We start from the raw sequence: 13,854 nt of genomic DNA, 5'->3' as shown, positions 1-13,854 counted from the left end.
ACGCGGCCTCAGTAGTTGTGGCTCACGGGCTCCAGAGTGCAGGCTCAGTAGCTGTGGCGCACGGGCTTAGTTGCTCCGTGGCATGTGGGATCTTCCCGGACCAGGGCTCGAACCGGTGTCCCCTGCATTGGCAGGTGGATTCTTAACCACTGCGCCACCAGGGAAGTCCCCACCATGCAGTTTTAACATTTTTTTCTTATGATGAGAACTTTTAAGATCTATTCTTTTAGCAACTTTCAAACGTGCAACTCAGTATTAATAACTATAGTCACCATGCTGTACATGATATCGCTATGAATTGTTTATTTTATAACTGGAAGTTTGTATCTCTTGACCCTCTTCACCCATTTTGCCCACCTCCACCCTCCCACCCCGCCTCTGACAACCACCTATCTGTTCTTGTTTTTTTTTTTTTTTATGATTTTTGCTTTATGATTATTGGGGTTTTTTTTAATGATTCCACATATAAGTGAGATCATACAGTATTTGTCTTTCTCTGACTTATTTCACTTAGCATAGTGTCCTATCCATGTTGTCATAAATGGCAAGATTCCTGGCTTACGTCTAGCTGAATGATATTCCATTGATATATAGACCACAGTTTTTCATTCATTCATCCGTCGATGGACACTTAGGTTGTTTCCAAAACAGCTTTCTTAAGCACTAGTCCTATATTCTCATGGTTCCATGTCTCAAAGCCATTCAAGTTAAGCAAAACACAACAGTTATTTTTAACAAGTATGAACATTTATTAAGCACCAAGGGTATACTGCACTGGTTGCTATGTAAAAACACAATTATTGACATAGTGTCCCTGCCACTGAGCTTACAATCTAAAATGAAATACAATAACAATGCTGTAAGCCGACCTCTAAATTTCCTTAATTTAGAAATTGCTATTTTGGCAAATAAGTGAGGCAAAATGATCTACCATCAGTTACAATGTTAATAAGGCTTTGAACATGATCCAAAGAACGTTTGACTTGTACCCAAACGTTTTCCCAATTATCTTAGGCTTGACAAGAAAAAGACCACCTAGAAGTGGTAAACAGTGAATTATTTCAAACTGCCTTGTAGGATTTTAAGCCAAGATTTGCTCACTAGCCGGAATTTCTCTCCGGCCAGAGGAAGCCGTGCGAAACACCGTAAAGTAAGCAAGTCCGTCCTCTCGTCCACTGACAACTGTTCAGCTCTTCCTCTCCCCACGAGTGAGGGCTCTGTGTCCCCTACAGCAGAGAAGGTATGTGTCTGGATAAAACACCCCACAGCCCTGGAGGCTTAATGAGGCTGACTTGCAGGAAATACGAACTCGTATTTTATGAGAGGGGTGAGCGGTGGGACCTCTGCTACAGGAGAGACGCGAACCGAGCAGCAGTTCAGCCCATGCCTCTTCCCAGTGATCAGAAACACAGGCAAATGGGCGCCTTCTGCTCCGAATTTCTGGTGTGAGAGCATTTAGGAATTGAGCATCGAGACCCCAGACTGAAAACCCTGCACTATTCTGCCTGTATCCACAGTATAGTATTTAATAAATACTTTGAAGATTTTTGTTGCTGGTCATATATTAGCTGACAAAGGCACGCTGAAGGGATTCTGATTCTTGCTGTCAAATGCAAAGACAGTTTCAGACTTCTAAGCACAGTCTTAAACTATATATTGATTATCTTCAATCACTGATAATTCTTTGAACTCTAAAAGAACACTAAAAATAAAGCAATTGGTTATAAATTAACTGAAATACAGTTTACTCTGTAAAGTGCATGCACAAATGTTTAAAAAATACATGCATACAAATATTTTAATGGCAGACTGGTAGCATCCTGAGATTTTTTTTTTTTAATGGTAAAACAGTATTTCAGCAATTTTTGGAAAAACCAATAATTTTCCCCTAAGTCCATCTTGGCAATTTTCTTTTACATGATAACATAGCAGCAGCAACATTTAAAAAATGTTCACAAAATTTGCTTTGCATACAAGTTTATCAGGAAAGACTGGTCCAGAAACTTCAGGATAAAACTTTTTACAAAGTAAAGTAATTCACTACTTTTGACCTAAAATTGATACTTAAACATTCCTCTTCCAATTTAAAAGTGTCATTTATGCCTCCTACTTATAGTAAATAAAATCTAATTATGAGATTTGTAATGAAAAATTTGAAACACACATCAACATCCTTCTAGTAAGATTACAGAAATTAATTTCAATGTGTTTCCCCAAAAAGTGAAAAAAAGTTTAACATATAATCATAGCTGTGGTAAATGAATTTGAGTTTACAAATCTCAGTCAGTGCACTTGTTTTTAGCTTGTAAGGTGTGAAACAGCTAGAATTCCTGATTAATGTATGTATTTTTCTAAGGCAAGGCAAGTTCATTTATGTATAAAGCACAGATATTAGCTGGTTATAAAAGCAATATGAGCAATACATATACATTCACTTTTTTTTAAAGTGATACATTCCAAACTACATAACATTTAATTTCATGTCCTATTCTAAGACTACATCTTTGACCTTAACCTTAGAAGCATAATTGATGTAATACATTAAAAAATACTTCATTTCCCCAATATTATAAAGTATACTGTATTTTCAAATACCTAGTATAAATTTTTTTGCACAAAATTTAAAAAGGAATACTATCAGCTAACTATAACTACTACGATAAGTAACTGTATGAAGAAGTTCACAAGGAGAACAAAATATAAAACTAAGCACAGTAATTACGGCATTTATAACCCTAACAGCAAAAACCCCCAAATCACGTACTTCTGAATGTACTTGCTTCTTATCTTAGTAATGTGTATATTCATTTCACAGCCACTAGTTTGATAAATGTACTAAGATTCTGTAAGGTCTGTTTTTCTTGGTTGGTTGTTTTTCTTTCTTATATCCTCCCAAACTGCAGTTGCAATTAATTTGCTTTTGAATACAAAGTAAAATAGTGTTTATATTTTTTATCTGAGTCATGTAAAAGCTGACTCCTTACTTCCATTTTTAAAAGTTATACTTAACTTTTTGGACCTCAATTAAAATTTAACATTTAACCATGTTTCTTTTGCTATTAAGTATAGTTGACATTTCAAATTGATAAGGGTTACTAACAAAGGCAAATTTTGATCTCATCCATGTTTTAAATATGATTACACAAACTTTTTTTAATGAGAAAAAGGAGATGAAGAAAACCATTCAATAGGTCCTCTTCACTCTCAACTATTTTGCGATACAGCTTTAAGTAAGGGTGTATCAGGTCAACCAATGTTGTAATCTCTTATCTTTGCATAGAAGAGAAAAAATAAAATGAAGCTATTTCCTTCCTAAGGTCTCAGCTAGCTTCTTAAGTCTTTTTTTCAGCTCCAACGGGAATTTCTCATAGCACTTCTTACAGACTGGCTTCATGTCAAACTCCACAAACTTATTCCTAAAGATAACAACAATAATAATAAAAAAGAAATTAGTGGAAATGTAGTCAACATTTGTATATAGACAGACAAATAATGTGCAGTAACTTTACTGAAGTAAATGAAGACACTATGCATATTACATCTATATTCGTATTAGCAAAAAACTATAATTCTAATCTCAATTCTAATCATTATGGTAAACATAAAAAATTCACAATATCAGTTGAAGGAAGTTGCCCTTGTAAATTGATCTTGTACATCTATCTAATACAGAATGGATATTATCGATCCATTTTAGTCTGTGCTAAGTATATAGGGAATATAATGTAAATAAAATTCAGATAATTAAAGTCAATCACATTTTAAAGTACCATGAGAGCACTTTTAAAGAACAGTCATTCAAAGCAAAGAACTATATTTCTGTAATTTGAACGATCCTCTCTTTACTGAAGGCAAAATCATCTTACTTATTAGTATTTTATATCATGTAGCTGTGAGGTTTCATCTTTCCTGGCCTCCCATCCCCACAACAACAAGAAGAAGCATCTTGAAAAAAATCTAACATAATATATAGGTTATTTTGGTTGGCTGTCTGACAGAAAGCTTTAAATCACTTTTCAAGAGCACAAGTGGACCAGGTGGTCACATCTGTGACCTGTGGTCTGTGGTCACATCTGTGAACGGCGTATATACGGAGAACTCAACTCTTTTTTTTTTTTTTTTTTTTGCGGTAGGTGGGCCTCTCACTGTTGTGGCCTCTCCCCTTGCGGAGCACAGGCTCCGGATGCGCAGGCTCAGCAGCCATGGCTCACGGGCCCAGCCGCTCTGCGGCATGTGGGATCTTCCCAGACCGGGGCACGAACCCGTGTCCCCTGCATCGGCAGGCGGACTCTCAACCACTGCGCCACCAGGGAAGCCCTCAACTCTTTTTTAAAAGCCAGGGCAATACGCACTCTCAATTCACTTGTAAAACAATTGTGGACAGGTGTTGAGATGGCCTCCTAGCTATGGGTGATACATCTCCAGCTGACAGTTATGAGGGCTTATCACCGTTGAAATCATGGGTCCTTAATTGTGAATGGAGCAAATGCAGAATTTTACAACTTGCTCATTTTCTGTGAAATTACGTCTAGGAAGCATTTGTGGGACAGGTCCAGTGATACACTGTCAGCTGTGACAAATTATTATATCTGCTGATATAATTTTAAAGAACAACATTAATGACAAAGTTAATTCCGGACCACACATTTAAAGGGAAAAATCTTTTAAAGCACCACATGGGAATTATTTTCTACTGTTTTTCAGAGATCCTAATGCTGACAGTTCTTCAAATGATGTTACATCTCAACTGGCAATTTGATTTAAATAGTACCATTGAGTTAAAAGTTCTCCCAAAGTCTCCTTAGAACAAAAGCTATTAAAACCACCATGTTTTTGATGAAAGAAATAAATTATCCCTGCTCCCAGAGATAATGCTAAACAAACCTTATGTTGTTTTAATCTTATATCTGAATTTTAATTCCTCGTTCACTTTCAACAATAAAAAAATTTTAGAGCTCAGAACACAATGGTGCTATGAAGGAACTGGGACAATCATGTTAGCAATTCAAGAGAATTCTGAAGATTGAAATACTTCCCATAAAAACCAGGAATACAATTGAGTTTGAAAGCATCAAGAAAATGAGTTCATAACCAGCAGCATGTGGGCAGTGAGTGAAAGCACATATACACACACCAGAGATGCCGTATCTTATTATGTACCTTAGAAGGTCTCTGCTCAGACAGGAAACATGCTGAGAGGATTCAGCTTAATATAGAACTTAGAACATGCAACACTGGAATTGATCAAATTATATTATTTTAGGCAGAGAAACCACAAACCAGGATTTTAAAAGCTGCAATTATCAGACAAGAATACTTTGAAACTTTTCCGGTATCTGTTAGGAGATTAGAATTCTTCCCTTTGAATCCACTGGAAAAAGAAAAAAGAAATCTATACCATATTGTGATTTAAAAAACGAGCTGAGAGAGTCTACAGGTTCAGAGACAAAAGTGAAGTACAAGCCAGTGTTAAGTGTGAACCCTTCTCAAGGTGTGTAACTTTAATAATTAGGCAAAAGGACCAGCTCTACATGGGACAAATGCTTCTGCTTCAATCTCTCGTGGCTACAGATACATGCCCGAAAGTAACGAAAAAAGCAAGAGACAAAAAACAGAATGAAAACATATTCTAAAGGACTAACCAAAGGAGAAAGCAGTGAAAATGATGACACAGGGATAGAAAAGTTTACAAACAGACTGGCTTTTTCTTTTTCTGCTTGTCCTTATCCTTTGCTTCTCTCTCCCGTTTGGCAAGTCGCCTCTTAAATTCTTCTGGCATTTTCTCGTAACAGTGTCTGCAGACTGGTTTTAGATCAATTTCAACAAACTTATCCCTTTGCGCAGGACAGAGAAGGAACAGGAGAAAACAGGGAACAATTAAAGGAAGAAGCTTTGCTCTTAGAAGGCCTGAACAGAAAGAAGAAATAAGGCATCAGATCATTCTTTTTAAACTCTGTTAACAACGTCCCCCAAGCGTTCGTCGCAGGGCTCGCGGGAGCCGAGGGCAGACTTACTTGAGCGTTAACTTGGCGCTGCAGGTGGAACAGGCGAAGCAGTGCACGCACCAGGCCTTGTTGAGGGCGGAGACCACTAGGGGACAGGAGGGGGACCGTCACTCGCCGCACCCACCCTTCCCGGGGTGGGTGCCCTCCTCAAGGGCTTTTCTCACCAAAGAGCCACACACAGCACTAAAAATCTCAGTGCCATTAACTGACGCTCATAGGACCAGTCGACGTTATTCATTAATTTATCTCATCCCGTTGTCAGAACACACAACCCCAGCTCTGCATCTGTCTCCCACGACTGTAGGCTTCCCCTTAGGGAAGATCACCATTGCCTTTTCAACCCGTGTTGGTGGTTCATGTTTTCTTCTCCCGTGAGGCATCCGAACCGGCAGGTACCAGGTCTTCACGCCCACACCCCCCAGCCCCGCCCCAACTGCCAAGCTGTGACGGCGCGGCCTGGCTTTCCTAGCACAGCAGGTAATTAAAACGAAGTCCAGACACTGACCCACTGGCCTGCAGGAGCCTGTCTTCCAAGCCAACACTAAGGCAAGAGCTTCCCTCCCCTGGCAGCTGCCTCCCGTGGGCGGGGGTAAGATTTATTCCCAAAGGCGCTAGAGATCACTTTCCTGAACCCACCCCTTCGTGAAGGGCACACGGGCAGTGTTTCAGAAAGCATTTGCCGAGTTAGGCTCTCTGCTCAGAGGCTGAAGCAGGAATGTTTGCGACTTCGCCAGGAAGCTTCTGGCAGAACTTGCTGCGCCTGTTGGCAAACACAGCTGCTTCCTTCCTGTCCACATCAATCAGGGACGAGGGGACGGGCCCTGGAAACACCTAGATATGACTGCCAGGGTGCAGGGGACCCTTCCTAAGTGCTCCCAAGAAACACGCCCTGCAGCTTCCAGAAGGAGGGACTGCACGGAGAAGAGGCCTTGGGGTCAGCCGCTCCTATGGTAATGACCGGACCCCTAAGGCACTGGCTTAGAGCATCACCATAAACGAGCAACAAGCCCACCTCTTAGGAGTTAGCATCTCCCTGCTAGAGAATACTTGGGAAATATGCAAAGAAAGAGGAAAAGTAACTGGTAACGATCACATTCCAAACAACCTTTTTCAATCTTCACGTGACCCAAGGGTTTTTGTGTCAAAACGGTGCCCTACAGGTTAAAATCCCTGCAGGTACTTACCATCACCTTCTATAACACGGTTGCAGTGGAAACAAACATCACCAAATAGCTGAAAATGAAAAGAAAAAAAAAAAAAAAGTAAAGATGTGTTACAACTAAGTATCAGAACACCAAACACTTAATATAAATAATTTCAGTTCTTTGTACAACTTAAAAACACACAGCTGGCTACCTAAACCCAGAATTTGCCATTACTAGAGAGAGAATCAGTAAAAGTTCACTGACTAGTTTTTACTTCCTACAATGAAAAGAATTTATTCTTCATCATGATCAAAAACAAACAAAGGCTCTGGAAATGTTCTGGATTTCAGGAAGCTAAAGGAGCATGAAAACCCTACACTGGGTCTGGTACTGGAGTGGAAAAAAGGCCAGAAGGACTTTATTGGGTCAAGTGACAGCACTGGAGTGGATAGATTGAAGTAATCAGTACAGGTAACCATGGTTACATAAGAGCGTCCCGTATTCTTGGGAAATGTACACTGAAGTATTTAGGGGTAAAGGACCGTGGGGAACTCATCATCAAATGCTTCTGAAAAAATACGCATGTATTTATATGTGTACATAAATTTGTATGTAAGGAAACGTGCATTCATGTAAGTGTCATCTTCCTAGATAGGGCAGGACACACACATGCTGAAGCAGGTAGTAAACCTGAGTAAAACAGGTAGGTATTTTCTTTGTATATTTTTATTTTACAACCTTTCTGCGAGCCTGAAATGATTTTCCAAATAAAATGTTAAAAAGCAATCTCTATAGCCCAACATACATTTTCCCAGAGCTCTCCTTGTACTTAAGCATTGAGAAGCTCAAGCTCATACATGTGTGTGTAGCATTCCACGAGCCCCGTCACTACCTGGTTGTAGTGGGTTTCACAGTACGCCAGGCCCTTCCTCTCATAATGGCGATGTCCGAGAAACGGCTTCTCACACTTGGCACAAACAAAATGCTGAAAGAAATTGCGTTAGGTCATACTTGGATTGCTGTGTTTTATTTACACAGTGAAGCAAAACCCCAAAGCTGAAGTAGCTCAGAGGAGATCCATGACAGCCGGGGGTGCTTATGTCATCTGGGCCACGGGTGACCCTGTAGTGCATCCAGCCTTCGTCCAGGCATCCGGAGGCGTAGACGCGACAGCACAGAGTGAGGACAGAGGTGAACGTGGGGACACATCTCTGGGCTGGACCAGGACACCTCCTGCCTCAAGGATCGAGGAACCAAGAGCACCGCTCGCCTCGTCACTTGGAGGTCACAGAGCCGTGCAGAGTCTATGTTCTTCGTCTTCCACGAGGTCCACATGCACCCCTCAGCATCTCCCAGCCTCGCCAGCGCACCTGAGCCTCAGGCGTGCGAGGGACCCGGTCACCCCTCCGCAGGGAACTCACCTCCACGTGCCACTGCTTGCCCATGGCATTCACCACACGCCCTTCGATGGGCCGGCGGCAGGCGCCACAGATGGGGACCCCCATCTTGTCGTGGCACGGCAAGCAGTACAGCTCCCCCTTCAGCTCCCGGGCGTCGGCGGTCAGCTCCTTCCTGCCCACGAGAAAGGGACCAGCTGAGCAGCACCACCGCAAGGAAGGCAGGCAACCGGTGCGGCCCATGTGCCTCCGAGAAGGTTTCCGAAGAGAACCCACAACAACCCCTGTAGCTGCTTTTCTCCCCCTTGGAGGTGGTCAGAGTAGTCTGAGCAAGAGGCTTGAACAGGCTTCAGATTCGTATCCAAACATCAACATCATTCACTGTTGATAAGCCGGACACACACCACCACGCCGGCCACAGTTACGGTCCCCTGTCTGCTGTCACTTTAGAGTCCCTCATCTTCCTTAAAAAGCTGGGGAGGGGGATCCCAGTCGTGAGGACAGACCCGCCGATATTATCTTCCCAAAATAACCGAGGAGTTTGGAGACTAGTTCTACTTACTGACACTCACTAGCAAGCTGCTAAGAGTAGTTTTAGGTTAATAGAAAATACACAGACGAAATGCTCAGACTGTTCCTCTTCCAAATACTTAAGTTCACTACTATTGTCAGCCTCCTGAGTCAATAAACAGAGATGGCCCCAAATCAAGATGAATTTCATCGGTTTTAAAAGATTCTTTAGAAGTGCGCATGAAAAATGAACCGAGGGAGGACAGGCAAGAGAACGAGATAAGGTAGAAACTGAACACCCAAAAGAAGCTGTTTGTCAGCCTTCACCTCAGCTCTCCACTCCTTACCATAAACTTAGCACTGATGGTCATGCTGACTACAGTAAAGTATCTTTTCCATTAAGTTCTTATATTAGATGGCAGATTCCGAAGCTCATAGCCTAACAATTTATCATGAGCTTTTGAGGGAAAAAAAAATTCCCTTTAGGTGTAAATACAGCAAAAGTAACAAATGTAATTTAAGATAACACTCTAATTGTCACACCCTGTTATGCACGTACGAAGATAAGACCTTTTTAAGTTTTTTGTTTGTCGGGGGATCCTGTATCGGAAGAACACAGTGATGAAAAACAGTTGTGGGGATCATTAGGGATATTTTCATATGAGCTGACTATTTAAAGGTATGTGTATACATTCATGTGTACACGCACACACACAAATGCGGCAACATGTTGCCTGGTGAAACTGAATGAAGGGTATGGCAGTTCTCTATGTGTTAGTCTCCTGACTCTTCTACAGGTTTAACGTTTTCCAGATTAAAAGTTGAAGGAAACCGATTTGGGTGCCAGAGTAACAGAAAGACTCTAGATCAGTGTGATCACTGGTTCCCTCTATGTGTACAACGAGAAGGAAGACACTGCAATACCCGCAGTTGGCACAGTTGAAGTGGTCTGGATGGTAGGGGTCGTTCTTGAATATCAGAGGCTGCTCGTCAATGATGGCATGACACTTCTGGCAGATGTATTTCCCGAGGCCTCGGGCTTTCTCTCGGTTATGGCAGGGGCGACACAGATGTCTAAACAGACAGAGCCAAAACTGTTTTAGAAACTTAAATTTAAAATCTAAGGTTCTTCCTAATAATTAAAAAAGAAGAAAGATTCCCATATCCGTGAAAAGAAATTAAAGAAACCATTTCTTTAAACATCACCGCTGGGCTTAAAAGAGCAGAACCGAGCCCCGACTTTTCACACGGAAAGTTATTTATCCCTCCCAGAGGACCAGACTGATGGCTGAGAAACTCCCTGCAGTAGCCTCTCCCGCAGACGCCGGGCGCCACGCCCCACCTCCGTGTCCGAGGCCCCAGGGAGCACGCGCTACCGCGGAGCGCCACTGCCCACCCGTGCCCGACAGGTGACAGGGTGCCCTGCTCCTACCTCCCGGCGCTCTTGACAAACCCGATGTCTGCCAGGACCCCCTGGCAGAGGTCACAGCGGAAACACTCGGGGTGCCAGCTGTTGTTCATGGCTTTGATCACTCGGCCGATGATGAATTCCCCTGCGGAGAGGAGCGCACGGGCTGCAGCGCGGCTTCGCCGCCTTCAGCCGCCGCTGGCAAAACACCTGCCCCTTTCCCCACGTGTGCGGCTCCCGCACAAAGCGCTACGTTAGAAAAGTGCCTCCGTGTCATCTGAGTCCTTGTTTTGGGTTCTGTAGCTGCCACACTTTCAGGCTGTCTATCTGAATCTGCTTTTCCAGAGGAGGTACCGGGCTCTCCCTCTCCCGAAGGTCTTTTTGGTTTTTTCTGGTCATAGACACAGAAAACAGAAATCCACCGCATGTTTTCTTGTACCACATACTTAATTGCTTCCTTCATTCAACCTTGTCAGCATGCTACTCGGTGTCCCCAGTCTCTCCTGCTGTGTGACACGCAGGCCACCCCTGCACGTCTCAAGGTTCCCGCTGAGGCCGCCCGGGCTGCACTGAGAGGGAAGAAAGGAATCCTACGGGGCATCGAACAGAAGTCCGGTGAGTCCTGGGCTTACCTTCACCCTACAGGCCCTGAGAAGCGTCACTAACATTACTGACGGGAAGAGGGCTGACCAAGCACCGCGCCTGCACGCTTTCGTTCCTACGAGCACTGCTATGAGGTCGTTCTGAAGGAAACTTACTTTACACGTGCACTGGGCAGTGAAACTTACCACACTGGTGACAGCAGGGTGCAAAGAGCATCTGAAAGTCATGTTCACAGTACTTCCTTCCTTCAAACTGAAACAGAAAGTACCAGCGACTTGTAAATAGGAAGCAATCCCGGGATGAATGGAATTTTTCTGCGGAGACTGTAGGAAAGAGGTTTCTGGACTAGAGCTCTGCCCAGAATCTGTAACCCTCCTGAGATACGTAAAGGCAGACACACTTTGGTACCGTCCCCGCACCGAGCACGGGCACCGGAAAGACCCGCTGAGGCCAGAACCGATCCTCTGCCCCCAGAGAAGGGTGAGCTCCTCCACACTGGCTCCACTTGGAGGGTTCGGACAAGAGCCACAGACACCCCCCCGGAAAATGTGCACAGACGTACAAACCTCCCCCCACGCTGAGAATACCTACTTACGAACAGTAAATATGTTAGCATATTTTTTTTAAAAATATAAACATTTTTAAATGGGGCCAAAACCCGTTTTAAAAAATATTCTTTTCCTACAGGTGGAAAATTTATCCTTCATTTCTCTCCTTGACCTGTTTTCCTTTCATTTCCCCCCAAAAGTTTTATGCTACAACAATACTTTTTCCACCAAGGTCTTTAACTGATCATCCTACCGTATTTCTCTGCAATTAAAATGGATTGTGAAACTTTAAAATTTGTTTTACTTTCCAAATCCATAGGCCCTAAAGGTTAACATTCTTTTTCTTCTGGATTAAGTTATCATTACAATGATTATTGGTATACAAATGATGAAAACATAGGTATGTTACGAATGTTACATTTTATTCACTATTTAATTATTTACATGAGAAGCAAACCCTAATGAGATGAGCAGGGCCACTCTTTACCCTCACCATTATTTCATGCTTCCATGGATAAAGATGACTGACCACTGGAAGACTCAGGGTTCAACATTAATTCTAGATTTATTTTCTATTTTGGGGGCTGCTTGTACCCTTTTCATGTAAATAAGTCGTGGGAATTATATAATGCATCCCTTTGAATCTCTGAGCTCCTTACAAGTTATTTGTCAAAATCACATATTGTTTGATTATCAAAATCCATGCTTAACGACGTTCCAGTTGTCAACTCAATCTCCTCAATTATGGAAATTAGCTGCAGATTTAGCTCATTCAATTTATTGACCCTATCCCCTACAGCTTAACTGGCATTCCGGGCAAAGCACATTTATCTTGTGCCAGAAAAACTCTTACTTCTTTTTTAAACTCAAATGAATGAGCTCTGATACATTGAATGAGTCTATTTTTTAAAGTTACAAACAGAAGATATTAACTCAATACACTATTACTCAATATTCCGTCACAGTGCATTGTAACGTGTAGCCCAAAGCAGAAGTTATTTATAAGTGAGATATGTTCCTTTACTGAGTGTATATTGTGTACATTCATAGAAATCTGATATTGAGCTTTTAGCAGTAATTTTTTAAACAAACATAATATAAAAATGCAGAAATAACTGTACTTAGAAATGATCGACTTTTTATCTGCCACCCCGTCTTGTTCAGTGGAGGAAGGAGACTCAAACTGTCTCAATTTGCCACTTAAGTTTACTAGTGAAAGGCTGGGTAATGGTAACAAGTCGTCGTAAAGGCTTCAGAAGGATAGTGTTTTGTGGCTTGTGTGCACGCGCGAGTGGCAGTTTTAATTTATCAGTTTATCAGAAAATCAGTATTTTCTATGGAAATAACTCGATCAAAGATCTGTCACAGACTTTTGAGACCCATTAAAATCAAGTGTAAGGAGAAAAATAAAAGAAATGATCAGCAATGACTGCATTTAATGAAAAGAGAAAGACACATATTGCTTAAAAAAACAAAGCAACAGGAGGCCAGCAGTTGGCATATATGTTGTATCTGTTAGTAGAAGACTGAAAAGCTTAGGGCTGGTTGTGGTTGGAGTAAGTCTTCAAAGCTGTGATTCAGGCGGGCAGGACGCGGTGGGGCTTAAGGACCCTGCCTGCCGTAGACGCAGCCCGGCTGGACCGTGACCTGCTCGGGGCCCCGTGGGCGTCACGCCTGCTCTGCTCGGCTCCCACCACGCCCGCCCTTCCGCAGGCTCTCTGCACGCCTCTCTCTGCCTTAAAACGATGAGTCCTTTTGAAATTAGGGCAAAGTCCTAAAAGACAGTTGTCACAACGACTTCCCACATTCCCAAACCTGCCATCTTTCTGCATACAGAACACCCAATACAACGGTTCCTCAGCTGGGCTGCATCCTTAGCAAGAGAATACATAAGGCCGGGAAAGGTGGGTAGCCCTGTGGGTTTAGGGACCCTCAAAAATCTCTTCTGATTGGGGTCCTAGAGCAATTCGTCAGAGTAGGATTTCACATCCCTTCCTTTCGTCAAGGGCGAGGACTAAGCGCTATCGGGAATACAAAAATATCATCAGGCAAATCGATTTTAGGATGAACAGTCCCTGAGACCGGAATCTGAGGGTCCAGAAATGGGCCCTTGAAGCCATCCCTATGGCAACACCCCTGCATGCCTGGGGTGTGCTCCCCCAAATGAAGACTTCTGAAAAGGGAGAGCTTCTTTTGCTAGAACAAGCTGCCTCTTTTCTAAGCATGTAGAAATGATCA

At 42.7% G+C, this 13,854-nt stretch overlaps 1 protein-coding gene across 7 annotated transcripts in view; it reads right to left on the bottom strand.

Annotated features, from left to right (window-relative positions):
- Positions 1-725: 725 nt before the first annotated feature.
- The window catches only part of LIMS1 (LIM zinc finger domain containing 1), a 100,686-nt gene continuing 87,557 nt past the window's right edge, over positions 726-13,854 (bottom strand). For 5 of the 7 annotated variants that reach the window (XM_081253566.1, XM_081253563.1, XM_081253565.1 and 2 more), the window contains 8 exons: positions 11,254-11,320; positions 10,490-10,610; positions 9,982-10,131; positions 8,572-8,722; positions 8,043-8,135; positions 7,190-7,238; positions 6,015-6,090; positions 726-3,416 (listed from right to left, as the gene is read on the bottom strand). In XM_081253566.1, the coding sequence (XP_081109692.1) occupies positions 3,302-3,416; positions 6,015-6,090; positions 7,190-7,238; positions 8,043-8,135; positions 8,572-8,722; positions 9,982-10,131; positions 10,490-10,610; positions 11,254-11,320 (822 nt within the window). In that variant the 3' untranslated portion in view covers positions 726-3,301. Of the gene's footprint in view, positions 3,417-5,656; positions 5,835-6,014; positions 6,091-7,189; positions 7,239-8,042; positions 8,136-8,571; positions 8,723-9,981; positions 10,132-10,489; positions 10,611-11,253; positions 11,321-13,854 lie in introns of those variants that run through there. The other 2 variants (XM_081253567.1, XM_081253568.1) reach the window with 2 other exon arrangements.

Source organism: Mesoplodon bidens (genome assembly GCF_964165515.1).
Source record: "Mesoplodon bidens genome assembly, chromosome: 14".
Taxonomy (NCBI): domain Eukaryota; kingdom Metazoa; phylum Chordata; class Mammalia; order Artiodactyla; family Ziphiidae; genus Mesoplodon; species Mesoplodon bidens.
The sequence above is the reverse complement of the archived record's forward strand: the minus strand, read 5'-3'. Positions and strand labels throughout refer to the sequence as shown.